The 26,120-nt window shown below is 35.1% G+C and overlaps 2 protein-coding genes across 2 annotated transcripts; one reads left to right on the plus strand and one right to left on the minus strand.

The window, feature by feature from the left end:
- The first annotated feature begins 1,698 nt into the window (after positions 1–1,698).
- Positions 1,699–19,388, plus strand: LOC127863343 (twisted gastrulation protein homolog 1-B-like). Its single transcript, XM_052402770.1, has 5 exons — positions 1,699–1,857; positions 2,621–2,854; positions 4,238–4,435; positions 16,079–16,252; positions 16,876–19,388. Exons 1-5 carry the CDS (start codon positions 1,848–1,850, stop codon positions 16,992–16,994), a joined length of 735 nt encoding a protein of 244 aa, XP_052258730.1. The 5' UTR covers positions 1,699–1,847; the 3' UTR covers positions 16,995–19,388.
- A 20-nt stretch (positions 19,389–19,408) lies between these two features.
- LOC127863341 (uncharacterized) lies at positions 19,409–23,372 on the minus strand. Its single transcript, XM_052402767.1, has 2 exons — positions 23,194–23,372; positions 19,409–23,003 (listed from the first exon to the last, which is right to left on the minus strand). Exon 2 carries the CDS (start codon positions 22,388–22,390, stop codon positions 21,281–21,283), a length of 1,110 nt encoding a protein of 369 aa, XP_052258727.1. The 5' UTR covers positions 22,391–23,003; positions 23,194–23,372; the 3' UTR covers positions 19,409–21,280.
- Between the last annotated feature and the right edge of the window lie 2,748 nt (positions 23,373–26,120).

The following is a 26,120-nucleotide window of genomic DNA, read 5'->3' on the forward strand; positions in this document are numbered from 1 at the left end:
GAAACTTGTCAAATCGTCAGTTTATGACAATTAAGGTACCTTTAACGAATCTGAACAGACATTGCTGTTTTGTATAACAGCAATACGTGAATCTCGATTATTTTAGTTGAGAGAGAAAGAGAGATATGCATGCAGCATATAAAACGAGTTCAAGTGCAAGATTTTCGCCAGGTATATTTACCTATTTCGCGTTTTTAGATACGATTAATTTATAGTCAGATGTCTGGTATAAGTCTATTATTAGTCTTTTAAATGCAATACACTACCGGTATGTCTGTGAGTTACTTCAGATTCTATTACATATTTCATATGGGCCGTGCTCTGTGAAAAGGGGGTTAAAAGCATATGCGTAAAATGTCGTCCCCGATTAGCCTGTGCAGACCGCACATGCTTTGGGACGACACTTTCCGCTTGTATGATATATGTTTCGTTTAAAGAAAGTCTCTTCTTAGAAAAAAATCAAGTTTAGGCGGGAAGTGTCGTACCCGAGTAGCCTGTGCGGACTGCATTAAACCCCCTTTTCATAGAGCACGGCCATATTCATTAATGTTTATGGACAATGGGTCGTGGGAAGTTTTAGGATCATTAACTTTAAACAGAATCTAAACAGGCATGACAAGTAGTAAAACCACGGACAATATAGTTACGCTCCGTGGTAAAACGAGACAATTTATTCAACAACGAAACAATTAATACGTAAACCTATAGATTATTGCAGTTGAGAAATGAAATATGCATTAAGCACATAGTACGAGTTGAAGTGCAAGGTTTTCGCTTTGGGGCTATTTTCTTCCAACGTGCATCTGTAAGAGGTCAGTGTTATACAACCACTGCCAGGTATCCATTCAAAATGTATCTGTTACCAGAGGTCTCTGACATTCCGTCTTTATGTACGATTTATTTTATTGTGTGTTGTCTAAAAAATATATGTTGAGGATTACTCTTTTGAATTCAATTGACAATGTCGGTGAGTTATTACAGATTCATATATATTTGATAGTCATATATGTTTATGGTAAATTTAGGAGTCGCAGGAAGTTTTAGCATAACCGACTTTAGCCAGTGCGTGTTTACACAGCCGTCTAGTCCAACGCAGGGCCGCTCGATGGGTCACCAATGACTACTCATACCACAACAGCGTCACACACATGATAGAAAAAAAGGGTGGCGTTCCCTTGAGAACAGAAGGTATGACTCTCGGCTGCTGATGTTCTACAAAATTGTCCACGGACTGGTTGCTGTACCAATGCCTCCTTACGTCATTCCTCCGACCCGGCTCAATTAATTTTCTAGCACTGACACGCGCCTGCTTGTAGTGCTAATTGTTGGCGACTAGCGGTATATATAGATAGATCGATAGATAGCTAGATAGCCGTTGATCATTTTTTAAAACATGCTAAAATTAACATACTTACATGTACGTTATTAGGAAGAATAAACGATATTGTGCAACATGGTTTGTTCACTATATTGTAATTGTTAGACATTGATCTGTATTCAAACAAATTCCAACACTTTATATACGAACAGTCATTGCACGGGTAGTTCACGAAACATAGATCTATACAACAAGATATATCTCATATTTATTATTATACCGATAGCGCCAATCGTGATACATCGGCTATCTCGGATTCCTCCGTAAGATAGGCTTGATTATGAAATAAATCGTCTGCTGATCCAGAGTGCCGATAGCGGTTACTAGTATCATGGGAGACTACTGCAACACGAGTGGTTGGGAAATGTTGCAGTCAGTCCTTTGATAAGATTTACCTGTTAATCCCTGCAGGTAGCGCTGTATGAACTTAGTGAACTTGTAAAACAACAACAATAGAAAGTCAGCGAGTATGATTAAAGGTATGTTTATATGAATTAAAGATTTTTGTATGTCTAGTTTGGTTGAATTAATAGATATCAAACAAGAAAACGACACATTCCGCTTTGTAATGTGATATTTTGTCAATTATTTTTTATTCTTTTAGCGTTTATTATTGTTTTAATTGGAATTAAACACGTAAGGTTGCATTACACTAAATAACATTATATTAAACAATACATTATGTACAAAAATAATGATTTTAATATTAACATATAAACAATATATAATAAATGAAGTGTTTCCGACTAATTTCAATCATATTATCTTTTCTGTAGCTTGAATTTGTGATGAGGAGCTGAAAAGAAAGAATTTTACCAAACTATTCTTGAATGTGTTTTACAAAAGTTATGGTAAAGTCTCAATCTGGAAATTTAAAGTAACATGGCAAAAGTATGGCGTGTTTGGGATTACATTGCAAGATGGTACCCAATGAACGACAATTCTTGAGAAATATATTATTCCTTAGCATTACATTCCATGTGAAAACACAGATGGGAGTCTAGATAGGGGTACACAAAGCGAACAGGTAGTCAGAATAATTTGCTTATTTTCGATGAACCAGACTATTTCTATATCCATTTTTGATCTTTTCCTAAAGTAGTTAAAAAAACACTCTAAATTTACTATGGATAGTAGTGGATTTATTTTCAGTACAAAAACTGAAGATAAGAATATTACATGAACTCGTCACTTTGGTATAGAGTGTTGCATATTTGTATGTCACTATGGATTTATTTTCAGTACAAGAAGTAAAGATGAGGATACCATACACACTGATCACTTTGGTATTGAGTGTTGCCTGTCTGTATGTCATGGTGGAGGCCTGCAATGAGCAAATCTGCGCTAGTCCAGTGAGCCGCTGCCAGCTGATCCAGGCCTGCGACTGTGACATGAGTGATAAGAAGAACTGCTCTTGCTGCCATAACTGTCAGCTCTGTCTCGCGCAACTCTACTCCGAGTGCTGTTCTTGTGTGGGTAAGTGTTAAGTTTTAACAATAATTGACGCTCGCTTTGAAAAATCTGGGCTTAATGCATGTGCCTAAAGGTGCAACACCCTTCCTTCAAGGAAGAAAAGTAGCGTAAAATTTGTTCCAAAAGTGCATTATCTTAAACTGAACAAAAAAATAAGCACTGAAACTGAACATTTCAGCATAAAGCCATGTAACAAGAATTTGTAGATGGGTTTATGCAATTCAGTAACAAGCAATTTAAGAGACCCATTATTCTCAATCTGAAGATTTCACAACGTTTATTTGTCCAATTTCAGGGGTTTTGCCCTTATTTTTGTCATTTTGTGCAGTACTGATACTTCTCCCAATTAGGCAAAATAATCAGACTGCAAAGGCTAATCTGGGACCACACTTTAATCACAGGCATTAAGGAATTAAGCCGCATTTTCCCAAATCAAACTTTATTTAGATTTTAATATGAAATATGTGTATATCTTCACACAATTAAAACCATATTAATCCTTTTGGATTTTCTTTTTAAAGAAGACCAAAATTGGACACAAAAAATAGCAAAGATAGTTGATATTCTCATAAAACATTTTTTGAATATGTTACCTTTTTAGATGCATTTAATAAATACATTACAAAAATTGAGTTTTTAACCAGGTTTTCCGAAGGAAAAAACTGGTTATTAGATTGGCGAATGCGGGCGGGCTGGCTGGCTGGCAGGCGGGCGGAACAAGCTTGTCCGGGCCATAACTTTGTCGTTCATTGTGAGATTTTAAAATCATTTGGCACATTTGTTAACCATCATTAGACGGTGTGTCGCGCGAAAAAATTACGTCAATATCTCCAAGGTCAAGGTCACACTTTGAGTTCAAAGGTAAAAAATAGCCATAAATGAGCTTGTCTGGGCTATAACTATGTCATTCATTATGAGATTTTAAAATCATTTGGCACATTTGTTCACCATCATGGGACGGTGTGTCGCACGAAAGAATCACGTCAATATCTCCAATGTCAAGGTCGCCACAACTAAAAATAGATTTATTTTAAAACAAACTTACAAAGGGGGTTAATTTTGTTTGTTCATTTCAAAAGTTCAGTTTGAGTTGTCTCCCTTTATCAGATTTTTTTTCACAATGAAAACCTGGTTTTGTGACAATTTTGTTCCTTGTTGTTTATTTTATATAGTATTACATGTTCCAAAAGTATATTTTACTATAATGATCTAACAACATTTTACCTGTTTGCTGTTGAATTCGGTCTTGAAAGGACTGGTCATCTTCCCATAAAATCTTTTAAAAACGGGCTGATATACTTTTCAGTTACCAGTAACAATGGTCAAAACTTTATAGGATCCGAATTCACGTGGTCCTCACAATGATACCATAACTGTTACTTTCAGAAATGTGCCCAACACCCAAGCCTGAGGATACTATTGGCAACACCAACACTATCGAGGAGTTGACTGAACCCCTGCCCGAACTGTTTAGTCTTTTGACAGAGGAAGAAGACTCACAGTTGCGCTGGACTGTTCACAGTTACCCAGTCTATTTTGAGTCGCTTTACACAAGACATGCAAACAAGGAAAACATTAAAGAAGGCAAGTTGTTATTTTTCAGGTTTAATTATTAAAGATTCAGAAGGTCACAATGAAGGTCTTTGTTGTGGAACGCCTCATCAATCTCCTGATCTTTTGATATATCGGCTGTTTCATTGAAATGATGTGGGTTTAAATCATATGATAGGTGCTCATTAAAGTATGCTGTGTGCTTTTCATAGTATGCTGCGTGTTTGTGATGGTATGTTTGCTGTACATGTTAGATAAACCCGCAGGATAGTATAACAAACACACAGCATACCATGACAAACACACAGAATACCATGACAAACACACAGCAAACCATGACAAACACATGGCATACCATCAGAAACACACAGCATACCATCACAAACACACATCATACCATCACAAACACGCAGCATATCATCACAAACACACAGCATACCATCACAAACACACAGCATACCATCACAAACACACATCATACCATCACAAACATGCAGCATATCATCACAAACACACAGCATACCATCACAAACACACAGCATATCATCACAAACACACAGCATATCATCACAAACACACAGCATATCAAGCACACAGCATATTATCACAAACACACAGCATATCATCACAAACGCACAGAATATTATCACAAACACACAGCATATCATCACAAACACACATAATATCATCACAAACGCACAGCATGTCATCACAAACAAACAGCATATCATCACAAACACACAGCATATCATCACAAATGCACAGCATATCACAAACACACAGCATATCATCACAAATGCACAGCATATCATCACACACGCACAGCATATCATCACAAACACACAGCATATCATCACAAATGCACAGCATACCATAACAAACACACAGCATACCATAACAAACACACAACATACCATCACAAACACACAGCATACCATAGCAAACACACAGCATACCATAGCAAACACACAGCATACCATGGCAAACATACAGCATACTATTATAAGCACATATCATATGATTTAAACCCACATCATTTTAATGAAACAGCTGATATATCACTAGTCAACAGGTGACAGACGAGGTGTTCCATACTATATACACGCAGAATAGCATGATTAATCAAGTCCTGTCAGGGACATGCGTTTAATAAAAATATTTATTTGAGCCTAAAATGCTTTGATATGAATTTTTTCTGGGAAGAACTAGTACTTGGGGTCTTGAGAGAATTGAACCCGTTATATAATGTTATTGAATGATCATTACCTGATTGTCAAAGCGTTACTGCATGCATTTTTTAAGCCATTGCTTGAAATTCAGCCCTTTTTACCTAGTGAAAAGGTGGTTATGTAAAATGTGATTCCTACCAAAAAATGGCAAAGATAGAAGAATTCAAGTGAAAAATGTCAAATTCTCAAGAAACGTGCTTGGATGTTTTAAATGAACTTAGTAATACTTATTTTAAATATTATAATATATAAGGTTATAATAAGTACAAATGCCCTAAAAAATTCCCATTTTTTCATTAAATTTTGCTTTTGAAAAGACTGTGCCACCTTACCCTAAAATTATTCCAGAAATTCCCTAAATGCAAATCCTGGTCGTCACAATCAACAACCCATAGTCCATTCTCTTCCATCATCAGTGTTTATTACACACTCGCCTCATTGACTAATAATTGAACCTTGTATATATTTTTTAAAAGTATTTTATTTGTAATGGTTTATTAGTCAATAAACTATAGCTTTTCCTTGGTTTAAAGTACCTGTAAAAAACACTTAACTGATTTATGAAAAATTACAAAATTTTCATCTCAATAACAAACCAAAAGTAAGGAAAGTACTGTAAAATTTGTTACACAAGTGCATTATCTCAAAGTGAACGAATAAAACAAGCACTGAAACTGAGCATTTCAGCAGAAAGGCATGTACAAGAATTTGTAGGTGGGTTTATGCAATTGCAATTTAAAGGGACCCATAATTCTCAATCTGAAGATTTCACAACGTTTATTTGTCCAATTTCAGGGGTTTTGCCCTAATTTTTGTCATTTTGTGCAGTACTGGTACTTCTCCCTATAAGGCCACAAAAAAATTGATGATTTGTTCTACGGATTTTTGCTTCCCAAAAATGGAGCTAGCGAGCGAAATAAAAATAAATTTATTTTTATTCTACCGGGTATTTTTTTGTTAAAACACAGGTGAGCGAAAAGCAAAAATTAAAAAATACATATATTGTCTATGTAAATTGATATATTTTGCCAAATAAATGCATGATATCTGCAAAATACCAGTACAAGATCATTTAGAAGTAATAATTGAGTTTAAGCCCATATCAAATGTTTGTAAAAATAAATAAAAAATGTCTCTAATAGCTGTTCTGCTTACTCACACCAGGTAGTGATTACTTAAATTTAACATGGTACATGTAGTTTTCATTATCAAAGTTATATAAGAAGCTCAGTTGTCTGTCAATGATGGTTTAATAACATGACACAATAAATAATACAATAAATATCAAGCATAAGCAATGATTTTTCTTCGTGTCATCTTTTACAGCCTGTGCCCTTTTGATTGGGGATAGTGTGCGATAAATCATGAAATTGGGAATATTGAATCATTATTATTATTATTATAGATAACAGAATACCAATTGTTAATAAGTGCATGTTTAACTGCTTTCTAAAATGTATATTATAAAGTGCTAGGGCATTAAACTGCTGTATGATAAACTCAATAAACCAATTGAGTTTATTTAAAAAATTTGACTTATTTTTTGGAAATCTTGGCGAGACCTTTAAAAGAAAAAATAGTTAATTTTTGGGAAACAGCTTTTTTTACAATTTTCAATTTGGACTATAGGAACACTGATACGAAATATCTCGAATTTGTATTAGTTCTAAATATCATAGGTTATGGTATTATACAATACTCAATGCATTACTTTTGTTATTTTAGCACTGTTAAAATTAGAAATGAGAAGTTTAAGTTTTGTAAAGTAAAAAAAAAACATCCTAATGAAAGAAAAATAAGAAATGGGTAGTTAAAGTTTTGTATTTTAATATAAAAAAAGTCAATCAAATGCCAGTAAAGTTGTTAAGTTCCAGAAAGTTTCTTCACTTTCTTACTTATGTTTAATTCATGTTTTAGGGGCATAATGTACACCTTGCACTTAGCCATCAACAATTTGAACTAGTAGATAGCAGTGCTCACTCTGGCCTTCAGAAAATAATAGCCATTTTTTTTTCGTTTAGAAAATAATAGCCAAAACTGCTGCGGACTTTTCCGCAAAATGGTACTGAAGACAAAAAGAAAAAACAACGTTATCAATGTTTTATCAAATGTATATCTATTGGATTTAAGTTATAGTAACAACAAAAAAAAATCATAATATCAGTGTCAATGTGTCATTTTCTTATAAAATATTATCATGACTTTACAATAAAGAATACAATCAAGGTTGTGGGTGTGACTTAAAGGGGCCTTTTCACAGATTTTGGCATGTTTTGAAGTTTGTCATTAAATGATTTATATTGCTTAATGTAAACACTACATTTTAAAAACTCCAGTAAAAAACCAAAATGAAAATTTATAAAAGAAAAAAAAGTAGCCTGCAGCAGGGCTCGAACCAGTGACCCCCGGAAGCCTGAAGTAAAAACGCATTAGCCAACTGAGCTATCATGCCAAGTATACATGAGATGCGTAATTTATACGTTATGTAAGCAATCTTTGCAGTTTCACAAATTTAAACGTCATCAACAGAACTCTCCAAATTAGTCAATGGTTTAGCGTTACAACGCTTTATTATTTTTAGGTTTTTTAATCGTCAAAATATGCATAAAATGGCTATATTAGACCATGGTAAATGTTCAGTAATACTATTTCCTCACAAATATCATGACTAAACCGAAAATTTGCGAATCTGAAACAACTTTTTTCAATTTTGTCAACTTACCAAACCGTGAAAAGATCCCTTTAACAAACCAAACATCAGCTACAGTTACATACACATATACTTTAAAACAAAAGTACTATTAATAAAATAAGAAAACTGCCCTTTCAAATTGTTCAATTTTTTAAGTCTGTCAAGGTGCAAGTTCTGGTAAGTACAATACGAAATATTGTCAACCAGACCATCCGTAACACAGCATAATGTATTCATCATTCTATAAAAGTGTTATAAAGAATGCCGAAAGTAAATTAAAATCGACAAACCGTAACCGTATTCGAAAACGACTGTCCGAAAACACGTCAAGATAACTATTTTGCACATAAAATAAAATATGCATATCGTTTGACTGCAAAAAATAAAAACCAGTAACCTTGCGAATACACAATCAATATATGTTGAAATATTGTTTTAAAATGTGATATTGCAGTGATTTACTTTACTCAAAGATATAAAAATACATACTTCAAAATTGCGAGATGGCGGGCATTTGCAACATGCGTAGAATGGTATGGTTTTCAGAAAGTAGCAAAAACGTGAATAATTGCAACATTTTAAAACTCAATATTTTATACTATTAATCATTGAGAAGAGTCGAATGTTTTTAATGATATAATAATTAAAGAAAAATAACAAAAAAGGCTTCTTTACATTAAAACAGACGACAATTAGCGCCCGCTGACTTTAAAGCAATTAAACAGTATCATTTGAGCAACGTAAGTAATTACAAAAAAAATGAAATCAGTATCACACCTCAAGAAATGTTGAAGCAGACGACAGATAGCAGTAACGAAGGGAATTATTAGTTGATGGCGATTTAATAATTATTTAATCAAGAAATGCTCAACGTAATCTAATTGCAGAAAAAAAGGCGTGAAAAACTAAACCTCCGGACTAAACCAGCCGACAATATTCGCGGCGATTTTCAATAATGACGCTTAAATAATAATGGGCTAGAAAATAACGAAAATCTAACAGTTACCGATAATTGGTAAAGCAATGGGAGATTAAAGACGTTTTTTCCCGAAATACATCACTTCTGTCGGACACTGATTCAGAAAAACGCTTTAGGCCACGAAGTCGCAGAAGTTAATTGGCGCGTGTATGACTACACAGGGTCCAGTGTGTACACAGGTAATCACGTTATCAACTTTTCCTGCTTGAAGGCCCGATTTACAGGCGTTTTGCATTTGCCGGAAAACTTGTAGAGGCAAATTTATTTTTGATATAGGCGGATAAAATAATCACCATTTTTTCTAGACAATTTTAAGAAATAATAGCCAGTTGAATTAAATAATTGCCAATGGCGATAATGTCTGGCAGCAGCCTGAGCACTGAGATAGGTGGCTCGTACAATTTATATTATACTCGACATGTGTTTGTCCAGTTCAACGGCAACACTCCTTTGCATGTTAATTTTTAATATTTTAACTTAATCAATACCAACAAGTTTATTGCAGATTTTTACCAATCGAACACATACCGGCGACATTTCACATCCTGATGTAGATACGGTTGAAATGATAAAATAACTCAAATCATCTGTGATGCAATGACTAATTGCTCCGGTTGAAAATTATCATTTCCATTTGTGTCTTTTGCTGACATGACAAGACAGACGAACGCTGCCATTTGTTTTTACCATAAACCAATCTAATAACGCAAAGCGTTATAACACTCTATGTCGTAAAATACGTAGGCTAAATAAAACTAATTCATTTAATAAATAGATGCGCAGCCAATTTTTTGCTACTAGCGCAAAATACAAATACAAATATTTTTATTTAGTTTTAAGATTTTTAGGTGCGGCGAATCAATCGAACATTTAATCAATTTGTTGTGGCCTTAGGCAAAAATATCAGACTGCACAGGCTAATCTGGGACCACACTTTAATCACATGCATTAAGCCCCATTTTCCCAAATCAAAGTTTATTTAGATTTTAATATGAAAATGTTTCCATCAATAGTTATTCTACGGGTTAGGATTTTTTTAACATTTGGTTGTTTTGCTTCAGAAGAATCCAGTGTTGTTTTTTCACCATTTTGGGAATGGGGCCTGGTCCCTTTGGATTGGGAAAATTTGCGGCATTTTTACTAAAATTGGGAAATTAGTGATGCTGTTGTTTGCTATAAACAATTGCTTCAAAATTGAGCATACATGTGTTTTCATATATTTACTAAGGTTGAACTTATATTGATGGGAGAGGAACAAAATAAATATTGAGATCTAAAAAAAAATTAATGTTTTTTTTTTTGAAAACCTTCCAATCGAAAATTTTAGGTCCCATTTGGGAAAAATATATACTTTTTCCATTTGGAATGGGGCATATTTTATGACCCGATTTTAAATGAAAAAATCCCCACTGAAATTAGTTGCATTATCAGGCTGGGTTGAAATAAACAAACTTGTTTTGTCTCTGAATAATCTTTTCTACAACAGATTACAGTAGGAGGTTTCATTTATGAGAAGAATGTAATAAAATTGGGAATTGTTTCTCTGGATTGCATCAGGCTGTTTGTAAAGGTGTACTGTCTTGTGTCTGCTGTAAACTATTGGTTTAAATGAGTTGAACGGCAGTGTTTATGAGTTGAAATTTACATCATCAAAGACAATCTGAACAGGTGTTCCCAGTGTGAAGTTACAGAAATCTTTCAACCTGTATTTTATGGTCTGTCGGCCAGATGCAATCTGTTTATGTGGTTTAGCAGGGTTTGAATTGGCAAATTGGGCTTGCAAGATGGAACAAAAGAGATATTCCATTATTTATGACAGATTGCGTATTTAAATTAATCATGAACAAAATTTAGTGCCAATTACATTTTTACATCGGCAAAGAGAAATACTTTACTGTATTTTAAGTAATAATTGCCTCCTACATGTTCTGTACATTTTCCCAGGGCTGGGAAAGATCTGAAACATGATTCTTTTGTTTTGCGCCTTGTTCTTTTGTTTTAAATTTTTTCCCTTTATATTATTATTTTACCCCCAACACAAAAACTGTGAATATCTTTTAAAATCAATTCATGGTTCCAAGTGAGCAACATGTTATTAGTCCACTAAGTTGGGGTCCTGTTGTTCATGTTTTCATTATAAAGCAAATAATAACTGTATTTGTATTGACTGTGTAAACCAAAATGCATTGATTATGCTATATAGTTTTGGCGTAATAAAAAATTGGGGATGACAGTGTTAAGGGAATATAAAGTAGTGAAATTTCTTCAAAAAATCTTAAGTTGTCTTTACCGTCTAGTGTATAAACTGCTCTTGAGCCCCAAATGGGACATTAAAAAATCACAATTTAAGGTGCCCCCCTCTCTCTCCGATTTTTTTTTTTAAATTGTTTTTTTTTAGATCTCCATCTCCAATCCAGCTCAACAAGTTACACCAGTAAATGTAATATTGACTAGAAATGGCATGGCAGAGGCCAACGCGTATACCCATGCCGCATGTTAGACCCAGGGGCGACCCAGGGTTGGTAATGGGGCCATGCATAGTTGAGATTGACCGTATTGTCACAAGAGAAGTTCAGTATCAATTATAAGTGAATCGTTGTAGAAATGAAGAAGTTATAGTAATAGGCAATTTTGGGTGGGTGTGGCCTATGTGGTCGGGGTGCCCCAGGGTTGGTAATGGGGCCATGCATAGTTGAGATTGACTGTATTGTCATTAGAGAAGTTCAGTATCAATTTGAAGTGAATTTCGGGTGGGTGTGGCCTATGCGGGTGGGGCGCCCCAGGGTTGGTAATGGGGCCATATATAGTTGAGATTGACCCTATTGTCATTAGAGAACTTCAGTTTCAATTTGAAGTAAATCGGTGTAGAAATGAAGACATTATAGTAAAAGGCAATTTTGGGTGGGTGTAGTCTATGTGGGCGGGGCGCCCCAGGGTTGGTAATGGGGCCATGCATAGTTGAGATTGACCGTATTGTCATAAGAGAGGTTCAGTATCATTTTGAAGTGAATCAGTGTAGAAATGAAGAAATTATAGTAAAAGTCAATTTTGGGTGGGTGTGGTCTATGTGTGCGGGGCGCCCCAAGGTTGGTAATGGGGCCATGCATAGTTGAGATTGACTGAATTGTCATAAGAGAGGTTCAGTATCAATTTGAAGTAAATCGGTGTAGAAATGAAGAAGTTTATGTAAAATAACCTAAAAAAAAGTGAAAATCTCTGACCCAGCCCCACCCCAACCCCCATAACTTTTGACCCAGGAGTTAGATCAAAATTCCAAATCGTGCAGAGTGGCACATATGCTCATAGCTACCATGTGTGTAAGTTTCAAGGTTCTAGTGCTAATAGTGTAGGAGGAGAAAGTGGCCAGGACGGACGGATGGACAGACAGACAGACAGACGGACGGACGGAAGGACAGACAGACCCACAAGAAATACTTTTATTCTCAATTTTGAAGCATTTATTAGCAAAACACCTACAAAAATTTCCAAATTTTGGCCAAAACAACGCGATTTTTCCCAATCCATAGGCACCCTGCCCCATTCCCAAAATGGTAAAAAAAACACGCTGGGTGGTGCGGTAGTCAAGTGGTAACACACTGGTCTACCATTCCAGAGGTCACCGGTTACATTCCTGGCCGGGGCACTGGAAATTTCAGAAATGCTTTAAGTGTTTCCCACCCAACTTGAGATGTACTGGTACGAAACCCAGGTAATTCTCACGTGTATCGGTGCCATACACTGAGCACGTAAAAGAACCAAGGGATCTATTCGCAAAGAGCTAGGGTATTGCACCCGGATTCCTTGTGTCTCAATACTGCCTCTTCTGCTTGCTGTCTCTTCAGCAAAACCAAAGGACCCCATTGGAAATAAGTGCTTGCACTTTCATGGGTTATCCTTGACTGCAAGGTCAAAAGAAATACATACTGTAAATGAATAGAAATTCGTCGGTATGAAATTTTGTGGTTTAATAAAAAACAACTAATTAATTGACACGTAATTTCGTGGATTTCAAATTTTGGGGGAAAACTGACCGTCATTATAATAAAACTTTTATTAAAACAACCAGAGTAATAACGAAGCATAATCTGCTTATATGTGTTGATAGCAAGACTTGAGGTTAATGTGCACTGGAGCATAAAAGTGTTACAGATAAATGTCGATAAGAATGATACAGGGGCGCACTTGTGGGTTCCCGCTCGCTAATTCCCATCAATGTTGTTTGACAATATTTGCAATTCACAACGCAATCGGTCTCCTAATAGTAACAATTGAATTATAAGGTCCCCAAAATACAAGTGTGAAAACCATTATGTCTCTTTAAACTTAAATTGGCACAAATATCTTGGATAACCGACAACAAAAGAAAATGTCACAAATGACATTCGGAAATGACCAATTGCGGATTTGAAAAAAAAAAAAAGAGCTATGGTCATTACCTTGGCATCGGCGTCGGCGTCAGGTTAAGTTTTGCGTTTAGGTACACTTTTCTCATAAAGTATCAATGCTATTGCATTCAAACTTGGTACACTTACTTACTATCATGAGGGGACTGGGCGGACAAAGTAAGATAATTCTGGCTTGCATTTTGACAGAATTATGTGCCCTTTTTATACTTAGAAAATTGAAAATTTTGGTTAAGTTTTGTGTTTAGGTCCATTTTATTTCTTAAGTATCAAAGCTATTGCTTTCATACTTGCAACACTTACTAACTATCATAAGGGGACTGTGCAGGCAAAGTTATGTAACTCTGACTGGCATTTTGACAGAATTATGTGCCCTTTTTATGTCCCCCACTATAGTAGTGGGGGACATATTGTTTTTGCCCTGTCTGTTGGTCTGTTGGTTGGTCTGTTGGTTGGTTGGTCTGTTGTTTGGTTGGTTGGTTTGCGCCAACTTTAACATTTGCAATAACTTTTGCAATGTTGAAGATAGGAACTTGATATTTGGCATGCATATGTATCTCATGGAGCTGCACATTTTGAGTGGTGAAAGGTCAAGGTCATCCTTCAAGGTCAAAGGTCAAATATATGGGTCAAAATCGCTCATTTAATGTACACTTTTGCAGTATTTCAATATTCAAGATAGCAACTTGATATTTGACATGCATGTGTATCTCATGGAGCCGCACAATTTGAGTGGTGAAAGGTCAAGGTCAAGGTCATCCTCAAGGTCAGATGTCAAATATATGTGGCCAAAATCGCTCATTTTATGAGTACTTTTGCAATATTGAAGATAGCAACTTGATATTTGGCATGCATGTGTATCTCATGGAGCTGCACATTTTGAGTGGTGAAAGGTCAAGGTCATCCTTCAAGGTCAGAGGTCAAAAATATGTGGCCCAAATCGCTAATTTTATGAATACTTTTGTAATATTGAAGATAGCAACTTGATATTTGGCATGCATGTGTATCTCATGGAGCTGCACATTTTTAGTGGTAAAAGGTCAAGTTCATCCTTCAAGGTCAAATATATGGGTCAAAATTGCTCATGTAATGTCACTTCTGCAATATTGAAGCTAGCAATTTTATATTTGAAATGCATGTGTATCTCTATGAGCTGCACAATTTGAGTGGTGAAGGGTCAATGTCAAGGTCATCTTACAAGGTCAAACGTCATATAGGGGGACATTGTGGTGGAAGTTCAAGGTCATCCTTCAAGGTTAAAGGTCAAAAAAATAATATTTCAAAGCGGCCTTCTCATAAAGCTGCACATTTTGAGTGGTGGTAGTTCAAGGTCAAGGTCATGCTCAAGGTCAAAGGTGAAAAAAACAAACAATACAATTTTTAAAAGCGGCGCAATAGGGGGCATCGTGTTTCTGACAAACACATCTCTTGTTTTTTTCAAATATGGTTAAAAAACACAAATATTTTTATTATTTTATTTTTGAAATACCGTCCAACCATCCCAACGAAGAATCACCCCCCCCCCCACTAAAAAAAATATATAATTATTTTTTGGCATTTTTGGAAGATAATGTAATAAATGACCACACCCCCACACTAAACACCCCTCTCCCCTCCACCCCTCCCTCCTTTGTGATTGAAATTGAGATTGGTCCCTACACCTTAAAAAAAAAGATGAGCGGTCTGCATCGCAAGGCAGTGCTCTTGTTTATTTTATTTTTTTTAGATCTCAACATTTGGTTCATCTCTAATCCAGCTCAAGAAGTTTCACCTTAGTAAATGTAATATTGAAAATACTTTTATTCTCAATTTTAAAGCATTTATTAGTGAAATGCCTACAACACAAATTTCCAAATATTGGTCAAAACGCTACAATTTTTCCCAATCCAAAGTGACTCTGCCCGGGGTCCCATAATGGTAACAAAAACACACTACGCAGTGAAACAACTTTCAAATTTAAATACCATTTGAGTGTTATAATCTTGAGACATTTAGATTTGCAAATAACTAAAAACCTTGAAAATTGAGGCAAGTAAATGTATAGCAAATGATGGATAACACACTTTAAAACCCACTTTATATTTTGTGGGACATTAATGCTCACAGATTTGTTAGATTGTCTGGTATTCCTCTACAAAGATTGTTAAAATCATGCCTTTGGGGGCACAACTAGCTAGGCCCCATGGGTAACCTGATTTAAATATATTTGGGTAGTAAATTAAAATAACAGAAATGCTTAAAACCTCTAGTCACAGAGATTAGATATTGTGTATGAAACATCAGATAGAGGTTCTGTACAAAGTTTGTCCAGTTTCTGACGGTCCTTACAACTTTAAAATAGCGGAGCTCAATTAGATTTATATGTCATTTCAGACTCAATTCACGATAAGCATCACTCGCGCGTCAACTGCACGGTGGCATTTATGTCTAAGTGCATGTCGGCGCACATGTGCAAGATGTCATGCCGCTCGATGGGTGCGTCAAGGTACCGCTGGACCCACCACGAGGGATGCTGCCAATGCATTGGGCACACATGCATTGACTACGGTATGTAAAGCAATTGCCCAATTTAAATCAAATATTCACACATCATTCATGTGTTAAAAGTGGCCGGTGACTCTCTCATTTTTACATAATTTTGTGAAGTATTTTTCAATACCTATGAGCATGTTAATTTTGTATATGAAAATTTCTGATTTTAGATAAAAACATTTTAGGCTAAATGCTAAATTCAATAAAGTTTGAAGTTTAATTATTGGTATTGAACTTAATGATTTTTTTTTATGCCCCCTTTCGAAGAAAAGGGGGTATATAGTTTTCGCACTGTAAGTCTGTCAGTCTGTCTGTCACATTTTTCGTGTCCGCTCTCTAATTCAAATAGTTTTCATCCGATCTTTACCAAACTTGGTCAGAAGTTGTATCTAGACAATAATTAGGTCAAGTTCGAATATGGGTCATGCCGGGTCAAAAACTAGGTCACGGGGTCACTTAGTGCATTTCAATAACTTCTATCAAAGCGTTTATTGGGGGCATATGTCATCCTATGGAGACAGCTCTTGTTGATTTTTTTTTTAAAGAGAACTTAACCTATTGAGTGAATTGTTGTTAATATGCATTATATCTTTGTTGCGTTGTCTTAATTTGCATCTTAACATTGAATTACTCTACAGGTTACAACAAGCCCCTGTGTCTGCAGTGTAAGGGCGATGAGAAAGACAAAATGCTTGAAACGGAACTGGACGGGTCGAACAACGAACAGACGATAGACCATACGATGGATGGGAAGTAGACGGAAAAAATAGGGTTTACCGCTAAAGTGTTGTATCTAATTGATATTTACTACATGTATCAGATACAACAGTTTTGCCCTTGACCCTCATCATTATTAGTTATTTAACAGCGAAAAACAAACTGTTGATGATCTTTAAGGACTGAGAGTGGAAAAAGCACTGTGCTGTGTAAAACGGATGATCAGTTTTTCAATTGAGAAAACTTAGACTGGTCAGTTGTGTTGATTGGTCATTGTCGTATTGGGTACTACTTAAAAGTACCCAGGTTACATTCTTATGTTGTCCGGATACGTTTTAGCATATTTTCTTACTCTGGGTACATTGTAGTATATTTAAGAGTACACCTGGTTACTTTAAGTAGTACCTGAGCTGACAATGACCATTCGAGCATCAGTTGTGTCAGCATTATGTTTTGCATAAGAGCAGATTTTGCATTGTAGAATTGATAAAAATATCAGTTGATTCTTCATAAATTAAGAAAATATGGTTCATGACAATGCAGTGTGTAAGTGTTTCAAATAATGAACTTTCAAGCATACTAAGAATAAAAAATAACATCAGTTTCCTGTAAACAATGATGAGTATCTTAGTTATGGGATTTGAAGTATTTAAGATAAAATTGTTTTCAGCATTGGCACTAAAAATGTGTTTTTTTGTCAATGAAGAATTATGAACCATTGCTGAGAAGTTAAAAGAACATGTTTCTTTTATGTGCTTAAATATCTGCCAGGTTTTTAAATGTTTGTTAAAAAGTGTTACTTCCCTTAATTTTTTATTCAGGGTGCTGTCCTTATACATATGTGTGTAGATCTGTTTTCATTTATGTTATGATCTTTTTTGCATGAAGAAGAACCACTTTACATTTTACACCAGTATTGTTGTTGAAAGAAAATTTTGTTATATGTAAATTGTTTTGATTCATTTATGCATATTTTGATTTTACTTGTATAATCATATATATTTTTAAAAAATGTCTTCATCACTAAGCAATTTTGAAATAATACATATATAATAATACACTTATGAAGGACAAAACATTTTAAGTATATGAGTGCTATGTAATTTTGTATTTATTTAATGCATTTATCATGTTTATTTCTCATAAATTGTATTATGCATTGCTTTTAGATTTGACAAACTTCATGACAACTTTTATATTTTTGTTCCCAACAGAAAACAGTAACATTTAGCTGTAGTATTACATGCACCAAATGTTTGATATTTTTATTCCCATAATAGTGTGGGAGGAATTGAGTATTGCACTTTGCGTCCGCCTGTATGTTAACTCTTTCAGTGCCGACAGAATTTTGAAGGCCTATGCAAACAGTTTGGATCCAGATGAGACACCACAGAACGTGGCGTCTCATCAGGATCCAAACTGTTTGCTATTCTGATAGTATTCTTTGAAAAAAATCAAAGGAAATGCTAATTTTAGAAATTCAGCAGACAACATTTTAGCAGACGACAAATTTCCCAGCATGCAAAGGGTTAACAGTCTTACCAGTATGTTCTAAAGCATGTGAGTTGAACTCCTTTTAACTATTATGGATTATGTTCAAACTTTCACAGTTGATTGGCTTAAATATGTAGAGAATATAAATTGTGTGTGAACATTTTCAGTAGAATGATCACCCTTTGTGTGTTTGTTTACAATATAATTTATTGTCCCAAAAATGTATATTTTCAAATACTTTTTAAATGCAGGGTGGTTTTCAATAAAACTTACAGTTGAATGACCATTATTGGTTGATTCTTATTAAGAAAGGCAGTTTAGCTGAGACGAATTTTGGACAAAGTATCCTATGTCCCTTTGTCTGTTTTTCCACTATAAAATATTATAATTACACAATTTTTTAGCTCATCTATTTTTTGAAAAAAAATTATGAGCTATTGTCATCACCTTGGCGTCTGCGTTGGCGTTGGCGTCGGCGTCCGGTTAAGTTTTGCGTTTAGGTCCACTTTTCTCAGAAAGTATCAATGCTATTGCATTCAAACTTGGTACACTTACTTACTATCATGAGGGGACTGGGCAGGCAAAGTTAGATAACTCTGGCGTGCATTTTGACAGAATTATGTGCCCTTTTTATACTTAAAAAATTGAAAATTTTGGTTAAGTTTTGCGTTTAGTTCCACTTTTCTAAGTAAGTATCGATGCTATTGCATTCAAACTTGGTACACTTACTTACTATCATGAGGGGACTGGGCAGGCAAAGTTAGATAACTCTGGCATGCATTTTGACAGAATTATGTGCCCTTTTTATACTTAGAAAATTGACAATTTTGGTTAAGTTTTGTGTTTAGGTCCATTTCGAGGGGTAAGGGCCAGAACGTGATAAGTGCACTTTTCACACTTTTGGAAAAATCAAAAATAAGGTTTTGAGTAATAATATATTTTATTTGAAATAAGATAGGTATATGATAAATTGATTATATACTAGCAAATACTCATAAGATAATACACTAAAATTTAGAATAAGCAGGGTTAAATACAAAATGGTGTTTTAAAGAAAAATGTACTCATATCTTATTGGCATGAAACTAGTCTGTTGAGCCATTTAGTGTATAAAGGCACTAAGTGCACTTGTTTACAAATGTACCTGAACTTATGACTGATTATCTGTGTTTATATAGTTTTAAGTGCACTTACTGAAAACTAGCAGAAAACACTTTGCACATGTGCATGCTATAGAAAATGGTTTAAGTGTACTAAGAATAAGAATTTCACTGAATTGTATACTGGGTAAACACTAAAAATGTCACAAGTAACATTTTTTGTCAAACAAAACTTTCATATAGTCCTCTCTGTAAATATTGTTTATGAAGAGACCTCTGTCACTATACATTTTACTGTGTCTTTTGTACCAATTTAACTGTTTACTGATTTCAACTGTCCACTGAATACAACACCTATACATGTATTGTAACAAAACTCAATCAAGCTGATCCTTACTCTGGGTCGGAGTCTTTATCACTTTCCAGTGCGTCAGGATCGGGTAAGCAGTCTCTCACATTTTTGTCATCTGGTATGTCTTCGTAGTATTTGTGATACTCCGAGAGTATTGTTCCATTTCTACACAAAGAAATTAAATCTTTCTTTTTAGCAGTTGCTATTGGCAGTTTCTCAGTATACAGTCGTGGTAGCTTTGAACTGAGAGAAATACCCATTCTTGACTGTTTGATTGTTATGCACTGGAATTCCTCGTCAAAGTCATGCTTGACATAAATATTGCTTATGTCTGCTTTTCGAAACTGGAGCCACTTAACTTTCATCCATTGAATTCTTCTTCCTTCAAGATCAATGATATTTTGTGGAAATAAAGACTTTGCCAGACACTTTAAATCATGGAAGTCATAGTGTTTCATAGGCACAACTGTATACATTTTTTCTTCCGAGCCAATCTACCGATTGTGTCCTATTGACGCTTGGAACAAAGACTGAAGTACGCCTCTTAGCATTTTCTACTGCTGCATGCACCGAATCACTCTCCATCTGAGTGTGTCCTGTTTCTAGAAATTTTTGATCGATTGTTTCTAAACTAGGACTTTTACTGATGGCTTGTAGCAAAGCTGATGCAATGAACCTGTTTCGATTCTGTCCTGAACAACAATCTGAGTAAAGGCACAGATGTTTTGTTGTCACTGGCAATGACTGTATGTAAGTTTGTATGCAAGTTCCTATCTCACACGATCCCCTGTTGCCTTCGGTTTCATTCCACAGGTAGCAAGTCACATTTGCATCTGCCAAACAATAGAACGACAAATTGAAACAACTTAGTTTCTGCTTGTAGTAGACTTGACTGACAAGTGAACACGGTACTGGCAACACGGCTTCCAAGTCAAAAGTAGCAACACAGTATGATTTATCTTCTTTGGCTTTAGTTTTGTCGTTTTCTTTCTCAGCTCTTGCTTTTAACTTTCTTTTAATGTGCTCTTCGTAGTCCTGTTTGATGGTTTCTGTTAATTCACCATCTGTCTCTTTCTGGTGGTATACGACACATATGTTTGACATTGATCTTTTTTAGGAACATGAAATGAATAAGTATATTCCTCACAGAATACTGTTCTGTACTTTGAGGCACTGACAGCTTTCTTTTTATCTGCTACACACTTCTCTTTATGTAACCTATACATCTGTGTGATATTAAGATCACTTCCAAGAAATTTTCTCCTTGTGTCTTGCTTTGTATAGTGGGCCTCAACCGTAGGGAAAGATTCAATATGCTGTCTAACCTGGTTAATCACTGCTTCTGGGGTCTGATTGTGTGGTGTATGTTTCCCTCTTTTGTCAAATGCAGCAAATATTTGCAGTGGATGAGGACTTCAAAGCCGTTTCTACCACCCTATTGTCAATATGTAACATTCTAAGAAAAAAATCTTTACAGACTCGCTTATTGTCAAGGTAGAAGCTTCTTGAACACACACTTCTCTTCTTTGCACTTGAACGAACTCTCTCAGGAGTGTTGTCCTTTACATTGGAACATAAAAAGTCCTTTTGGCGTTCGTAGGATCCAATATTACAGTAGTTTTGAAAGACTGCATCTCTTTGCTCATGTGTGAAGATTTTTCTACATTTATATCTGCAGTTGCAACGAGCATCTAATAGCCGCTTTGCTTCAACAGTCTTCCCTTTTGTATTTGTGTACTGTAGTCCAAGCATGCGTTGTTTCTTTCTAATATTTTTCTTCCACTTTTCTGGCTGTTTTCTTTTCCCTGTAAATTTTGCAGGACTGTTATACTTTGCCTTCTTTCTTGGCGTGATAGTCTGTACATCAACAGTTTCTGTGTGTTCGTTCGTTGGTATTCCAGTGTCAGTGAAGTCATAGTTAGCATTCTTGGGTGTAATTGCATTGGTGCAAGCATCATAATGTTCGAGGCCTGGCACTTGTATGAATGCCAGATTTATGCAGTCATTCGCATCAGTGTCTGCATGCAATGTTGGTCTTATCTCATACATAGGATTAGCGCGCCTGCTACAGTAAATTTTCAATACTCTTCCAGAAACATTCGCCATTGCTAGGGGCAAAGCATCTGCAAGGTCGTTGTCCCAGTGCCCTTCTTCTCGCAGGCAATTTACTTTTGATATGTACTTATCCCTTTTATTGGCACAAGTATTGTTTGGTAAAAAATCTATGTATGTATCTAACTTTGCTGATAGATGATCACATAGTTTCTGTCGAAGAACTTCTGGTGATTCAAAGTCACAAGTTGAAACACAAACAGCTTTAAACAGGCAATTTCCATCGCCCTCTATTCTTACTCTTTCCAATCCATTGCTTGCTAACAAGGCATCTATATTTCGCTTGTGCATATCGCTTATAAGTTGTCTTGCTTTGTGCTGGTTGGAACTTTCTTGCTTTGCTTTTTCAATAGCTTGGTGCATATGCCTGAAAGCCATTGGGCGACCTGGCGTATTGCGTTTTGTTCGTGAAAGTTTGGTTGGTATTCGTTTCTATGCTTTGTTTCTTATTTTTTCCTTTGAACCTGGAGGTGAAGGTTGTACATTCTTTCCACTAGGTAAGTGGTAAGATTTTTCAGCATGCATCTTTCTTCTTGCTTCTGATTAGATTTCTTTTTTTAATTATTTTTTCTTCTAACGTTTTTGAACTTCATTCATTTCAGAGTCAGAAGAATGCATGTCTTTTTTAGTGATTCTATATGTCGGATCAGCAACATCATCATCTGTGTCTAATTCGCTTTCACTACAGCTACTGTCTCCTTTAAATAAAGACTGTTTAGATTTCCTCTGCCTTTGTCTGACTTAATCCGCTAAGGGAATATTATCAATGTCGTTGTCATCAGAATAAGTGTTTTTCTCTGCAGATTTTTCAGTATTATCATCTTTTCCTAAAATATTTGCTGATTCTTATATATCATTTAAATTATTGTCCAGTTCATCTTGCAGTTTTGTTGCTATGAAAACAATGTTTTCATCAGTATCTTTATTTTCATCGCTAAAATCTTCTTCTAACATTTTGGATATTGATTCCCCGTCCTCTGTAGGCTCCATTCTGCAAATATATTTTAATAATTATGTAATCGTAAATTATGAATATTTTAATATCAATCTGTAATAACAAACTATATTCATTTCGAAGAAAATGATAGGCTCTAATAACATGATTTACTTAATTTACATTTACTATACAAAATAATGAAGTAAAAACTACTAAATAATTGAAGAACTAAATCAATTCTTACCTATTATTTAATACATTGCCTTCCTTACTTGATGAAAACAGAAGCTTTTATGTTCACATTCCATTCCAGGTACCAGACAAAACATCTGCTATCTTGTTTAATTGTTAAACTTGATACTAAGGTGTTATCAGTTAATTAGGTATAGGCACTTGAAACATTATCACACTGCAAGTGTTGCCTTACATATTAATCTAAACAGGTTTAAGTGTACTTATTAAATTATGCCTCTGAAAAATCCTTGTATGTTTCTTTTCTATTTATATACAAGTGCACTTATATCATTTTGGTTCCTACTTTCCGTCTCGTTTTCATTAATTTTTTTCCAGCCAGATTGTATCAAGTGCATTTACTACAGTCTGGTTCTATCAGGAATGGATATATAACGTTCTGGCATAATACAAAAATACTCCATAACACTTAGTGCAAGGGGGTTCTATACAATAATTTTGTTAAATGACTGAATATATGCCTGGTTTTGAGTGCAAAAGATGCGGCAGTAAATATTACATATTTCATTTGCAAAACCCGATTTTCCTTCAAAACTGCACTTATCACGTTCTGGCCCTTACCCCTCGATTTTATTCCTTAAGCATCAAAGCTATTGCTTTCATACTTGCAACACTTACTAACTATCATAAGGGGACTGTGCAGGCAAAGTAATGTAACTCTGACTGGCATTTTGACAGAATTATGTGCCCTTTTTATACTTAGAAAATTGAAAATTTGATTAAGTTTTGTGTTTATGTCCACTTTATTCCTACAGGATCAAAGCTATTGCTTTCATACTTGCAAGATTTATGAACTATCATAAGGGGACGGTGCAGGCAAAGTTATGTAACTCTGACTGGCATTTGGACGGAATTATGGGCCCTTTATACTTAGAAAATTGAAAATTTGGTTAAGATTTATGTTTTGGTCCACTTTACCCCTAAAGTATCATAGATATTGCTTTCATACTTGGAACACTCACAAACTATCATAAGGGTACAGTAAAAGGACAAGTTGCATAACTCTGGTTGTCATTGTTACGGAATTATGGCCCTTTTTTGACTTAGTAACTTTTAATATATGGTTAAATTTTGTGTTTCGATCCACTCGAAGTATCAAGGCTATTGCTTTCAAACTTCAAATACTTACATGCTATCATGAGGTTACTGTACCTGGCAACTTGAATTTTACTTTGACCTTTGAATGACCTTGACTCTCAAGGTCAAATTATTAAATTTTGCTAAAATTGCCATAACTTCTTTATTTATGATTAGATTTGATTGATACTTTGATGAAACCACTCTTACCTGACATACCACAATAGACTTCACCCAAACCATCCCCCGTGCCCTCCCCCCCCTCCCCCCCTCCCCCCCTCCCCCCCCTAATTTTTTTTTTTTTTTTTTTTTTTTTTTTTAAGATCATCTCACAAATGACCACCACACCCTCACACTATACCCCCACCCCCCCCACCCCACCCCACCCCCCCCCCCCCCAATTTTTTTTTTTTTTTTTTAAGATCATCTCACAAATTATCACCACATCCTCACACTATACCCCCCCATTTTTTTTTAAAACGGTTATGTTTGAAATACCGTCCAACCATCGCACCCAAACCCCCCCCCCCCTTCACTCCACTCCTCCCTCCTTTGTGATTGAAAATGAGAGTCCCTTCACCTTTAAAAAGAAAATAGATGAGCGGTCTGCACCCGCAAGGCGGTGCTCTTGTTAAAACTCCTCTTTAACTACTGGTTTAATCTTGCTTTAATTAGAATGACCTTATTTGTAGATTAATCGTAAAGAAAGGGATAGTGAGTGCGACCAATTTAGGCTGAATTATGGCCCTTTGTCTCTTTGTTGAATATATCGTGGATTTTACTGTGTCCTTACATGTTTCAAGGGGGCATCAGTGCCTTAAAACATTTCTGGTTGTGTGTAGATTCTTCTTATTTGACCACAGTTTAACAGTATCAGTACATATATATTAACTTGCAAAATTAACGTTAAATTAAAAAAAGTATAATTTGCCCTTACACTGTGAGATACTAATATGTTTCAACTATTATTTATTTATATCATATGAACATATTACATATTTTACGCTATTGGGAAACAATTATAATTTTAGTAATGTCTTGCCTCTATTTATGTTTATTGCGTGTGCTTATATGGTCAGTTCCTTGGATCAGTAGTACCCAGAATAACACTAAGCCAAACGGTTGGTGCTTTAATGTTTGAATACATACATGCTTTCTTTTTCGGACAAATACATTAGCCGTGTAAGGATACTTGTGGAACTATCTTAAGGTGCTGATCACTTTTAGCTGTTGTGCTACATTATTTTGTTTGTCGTATTACTCTGTTTTATTATTGACTTGCTGACATGTTGTTGTTTTTTTTTTGTTAGTTCATCATACCTGTTAATGTATTTTTTTCACCTTTATAAACGAATAACTTTTTATTTATGTGTTGGAGTTTTACCTGACTGTATTCATTTTAAGAGGTTTAAAATGTACATGCATTTGAACCGTTCTATGATAGAACCTTTATTAGAGATATCAGTTGTGATGTGAGAAAAATCCCATGTTGTGAAAGGTTTATTTTCCTGTTATTTTTTGTTCATTTTCATGTATACAGCTAGTGTGTTAATATGATTAAATTAGGTTTTGCATGGTAATATTTATTATTTAGTTATCCTTGATGCTGAACCAGATTTGTTTGTCATGTTTGTCCTGGTTATACTATCAGACCAAAAGTAAATGTTCATTTTGAGTGAACGTGTCAATGTGAATATTTTCTCAAATTATGTTTAGTTACAATGATGCCTCTTTTAAAAGTGAGCTTGACTGTTAGCTTTAGTTCATAACCATATATATACAGCGAGCGTGTTTTTCGGCGTAGCTGTTTAACGTCACTTTTGACCTTACCTGACCTTTTAG

Source organism: Dreissena polymorpha, unplaced genomic scaffold (assembly GCF_020536995.1).
Source record: "Dreissena polymorpha isolate Duluth1 unplaced genomic scaffold, UMN_Dpol_1.0 chrUn005, whole genome shotgun sequence".
Taxonomy (NCBI): Eukaryota; Metazoa; Mollusca; class Bivalvia; order Myida; family Dreissenidae; genus Dreissena; species Dreissena polymorpha.

What these genes read in the sequence shown, in the direction of transcription:
- LOC127863343 (XM_052402770.1), top strand. An exon ending in CAAGGAAAACATTAAAGAAG is followed by an intron (nt 4,436 to 16,078) that starts GCAAGTTGTTAT and finishes ATGTCATTTCAG; the next exon opens with ACTCAATTCACGATAAGCAT. An exon ending in GCACACATGCATTGACTACG is followed by an intron (nt 16,253 to 16,875) that starts GTATGTAAAGCA and finishes ATTACTCTACAG; the next exon opens with GTTACAACAAGCCCCTGTGT.
- LOC127863341 (XM_052402767.1), bottom strand. Translation starts at nt 22,390, where the DNA reads ATGGCTTTCAGGCATATGCACCAAGCTATTGAAAAAGCAAAGCAAGAA.